The following is a 3,040-nucleotide window of genomic DNA, read 5'->3' on the forward strand; positions in this document are numbered from 1 at the left end:
TTATAGTGATAATAAAACTCTCCTTAATAAGTACATCAGGTATAGATTTTTGGGACAACCAATGATAAATATCTTAAAAAATCACATGGACGATAATATAGTCTTCAAAAAATTATATACCTCAAACCGGTTTCTAAAAAATATATATGATAAATAAATCAAATTTAGTTATCCAATTTATTAAACGATAATGCGTCATAGAATAATTTATATCACGTGTCATTATTTAATTACAAAAATGTTATTTATATATTAAATTCAACCACCATATACTTATATATAAATATATATTATTTAATTTATATTTTAATATATATTTTATATTTCAATATATATTTTATTATACTAATAACTAAAACTAATTTTAATATATACTTAATATAATTGATTTAACTGACATAAAGACTAATCAAATTCATAATTATATCTTTCATAGGCTAATTTAAAGTGTGTAATTTTTTTATAACTAATATAACTTCATGATTTTGACTAATAACTCTACATATATAATAGATAGAAATTTGGAGTGGCAGAAAGGAAATTGTGAATGTAGAATCTAGAGGCAGCTTTTATAAATAAATACATATTCTATTCCTTGCTTCTATATGGAGAATTGGAGATAGATTCTTGATTCTTAGAGCGCATAACAAGTAATATAATAATACAGTATATAAATTGAAGATCCATGTCTCAATTAACAAGATTGCATGTTACAATAATGGCATCATCTTTGCAAATCCCTTATGCATTAGGAATATCTTCAAACAACAACAACAAAATCATGAAATTCACACCACCATTATTATTACACATAAAAGCCAGACCCACATTAACAACATTATTAATGGGACAATGCAGGATGAAGAATAATAATAATAATTATGAAAAAGAGAAGTGCTACATTGCATGGTGCATTCACGATGATGGATCAAATAAAGGTTTATTAGATGAAGATGAAGATCGTTCTCCACGTTCACTAGTGCTACATTTCTATAAGGCCTTGGAAGAAAAAAACATTGAAAGAATGAAGCAATTGCTTTCACCCAAACATTGTTCTTATCATGATTTCCTCTTCTACGGTCCCTATGAAGGAAAACAGGTTTATTTCAACTTTTGCTTTCTCTCTATCTAGTAGTCAAAGTCAAACTAATTAATTAAGTAAGTAATAATGAAATTTGTGACACTAAATTAAATGATATATAAGTAATATTTTTGCAGAATGTGCTCAACTTTTTGGAGAGTGCCATGGATGCATTGGGTGAAAGTGTTAAAATTAAGCTAGAAATTGTTGATGAGGATCAGAGAAATTATTCTTCAGTCAATGTTTACTGGCACCTAGGTATGTAATTAACTCCATACGTTCGTCAAGATTCGAACCCAAATACAGCATATTAAGAGATAAATGATTTACCACTTAAGCTAATACCTAGCTGCGACACAGTTTATAATTAATTAAGTGGAGAGAATTCTTTAATTTATTGAGTCAAAATACAAAAAATAAAAAAAATAAATTCTATAGAAAATCTTAGGATTTTTTGTCAACTCCAACCATCATTTATTATTTTTTCACCTCTAAATTCAATTAAACATATAATAACCTTGGTTTCTTTTTATATTTTTGGTTAATACTTGGGTTAATTTTTTGTGAGAATACTTGGGTTTGTTTCGTAGTTCCATTTAATAATATCTCGATATACAAGAGAAAACAGCCCAATATTTAACATATATTCTTTTTTTTGGGAAGAGTTCTCCATTTTGTTTATGTCAAATGTTCAATATGCATTTTGAGTTTGACTGGTTATGAAAATTTAAAAACTGAAAATTCGATCTCATCGAAAAACGGCTTATCAATGAGATACAAGATCAAATAAAAACAAAAAAGGCAAAAAAAAGAAAAAAAAAAAAAGAAGGTCTATATATATTGATTAGATCCATAATTTGTTTTCTAGTCAATGAAATTCTGTTAATGATTAAAAAAATATATTTATGTATAGGGACTCTTAGTGTTATTTTCTCCTGCTATATTAAAATGGTCCACTATCCATTAATTTGTCATAGGAATAGAGTATAAAACTCGATAAAATAATATTTGAGAAAAACAAAAATCATATGTGGTTAAAGAATATTTCCCCCATGCATTTCTGTGCAGAGTGGCAAGGAAAGAAGATACCCTTCACAAGTGGATTCAGAATCTTTACGTTTGAAGAAGTTGAAGGAAGATTGTTTATTAGGTAGTACTATTTCTCCATTAAAGTTAGATTTTTTAGTAATTTTGTATAAATTTTTAACAAACTATTTGTTTTAGAATTTAATTTTGATGCACGATCAATATAAAATAATTTTACACGTGTATTTAGTTACGTAATATCATATGAATAAAAATAATTATTTTTTATATTAATTACGTGAATAATCGTATAAAAGAATAGATATGATTACACAATTGTATAAAACGTTTTGCACGTATCAAAATTAAACTCTATGTTTTATTAATAAAATTTTATTTTCATTGCAGCCAGATAACCGGCTTGGAGGAACTTCCTTTAAAACCTGGGGACCTAATACTGGTATGCATGTACAGAAATGCTTGGTGTATATTAAAATTAGTCGTTAAATTAATTATTGTTTATTTAAATATATTAAATATATTATTTATATATTGATTTAAATTTTTTAACTGATTAATGATTAAAAATTGATATATGAATCGATTATTTGGGCGCTGATCATATCTCTGTATGTGTAGAAATTGATAAAGTCAATCCGTACGGTCTTTGATAATTATCCACTAATTGGTGAAGGTATATATGTCCCATAATAATTAAATAATTAATTATTAGCTGGCGTGACATATATTTGTAACTAAACCAAATTTTAATTTGGTGTGTTTGGAACAGGAATTCTTGACTCCCATGCCTCACAAGATAGTAGGAATACCCAACAGAGAAAGGATCCTTTTGATATTTTTGGACAGAAGAATTGAAATGTTTGAGTATCTCCAATGGCTTCCCACAAATTAAAGTGAATGAAGGACGTGCAG

At 26.7% G+C, this 3,040-nt stretch overlaps 1 protein-coding gene across 1 annotated transcript; it reads left to right on the top strand.

Moving 5' to 3' along the window:
* Positions 1–728: 728 nt before the first annotated feature.
* On the top strand, positions 729–3,040 carry LOC130943406 (uncharacterized). The gene is made up of 6 exons (XM_057871279.1): positions 729–1,099; positions 1,219–1,339; positions 2,150–2,231; positions 2,516–2,567; positions 2,747–2,801; positions 2,898–3,040. Exons 1-6 carry the CDS (start codon positions 782–784, stop codon positions 2,981–2,983), a joined length of 714 nt encoding a protein of 237 aa, XP_057727262.1. The 5' UTR covers positions 729–781; the 3' UTR covers positions 2,984–3,040.

This window comes from Arachis stenosperma, chromosome 8 (assembly GCF_014773155.1).
Source record: "Arachis stenosperma cultivar V10309 chromosome 8, arast.V10309.gnm1.PFL2, whole genome shotgun sequence".
NCBI lineage: Eukaryota > Viridiplantae > Streptophyta > Magnoliopsida > Fabales > Fabaceae > Arachis > Arachis stenosperma.

What these genes read in the sequence shown, in the direction of transcription:
- LOC130943406 (XM_057871279.1), top strand. Translation starts at nt 782, where the DNA reads ATGAAATTCACACCACCATTATTATTACACATAAAAGCCAGACCCACA. An exon ending in GTCCCTATGAAGGAAAACAG is followed by an intron (nt 1,100 to 1,218) that starts GTTTATTTCAAC and finishes ATATTTTTGCAG; the next exon opens with AATGTGCTCAACTTTTTGGA. An exon ending in TTATCCACTAATTGGTGAAG is followed by an intron (nt 2,802 to 2,897) that starts GTATATATGTCC and finishes TGTTTGGAACAG; the next exon opens with GAATTCTTGACTCCCATGCC.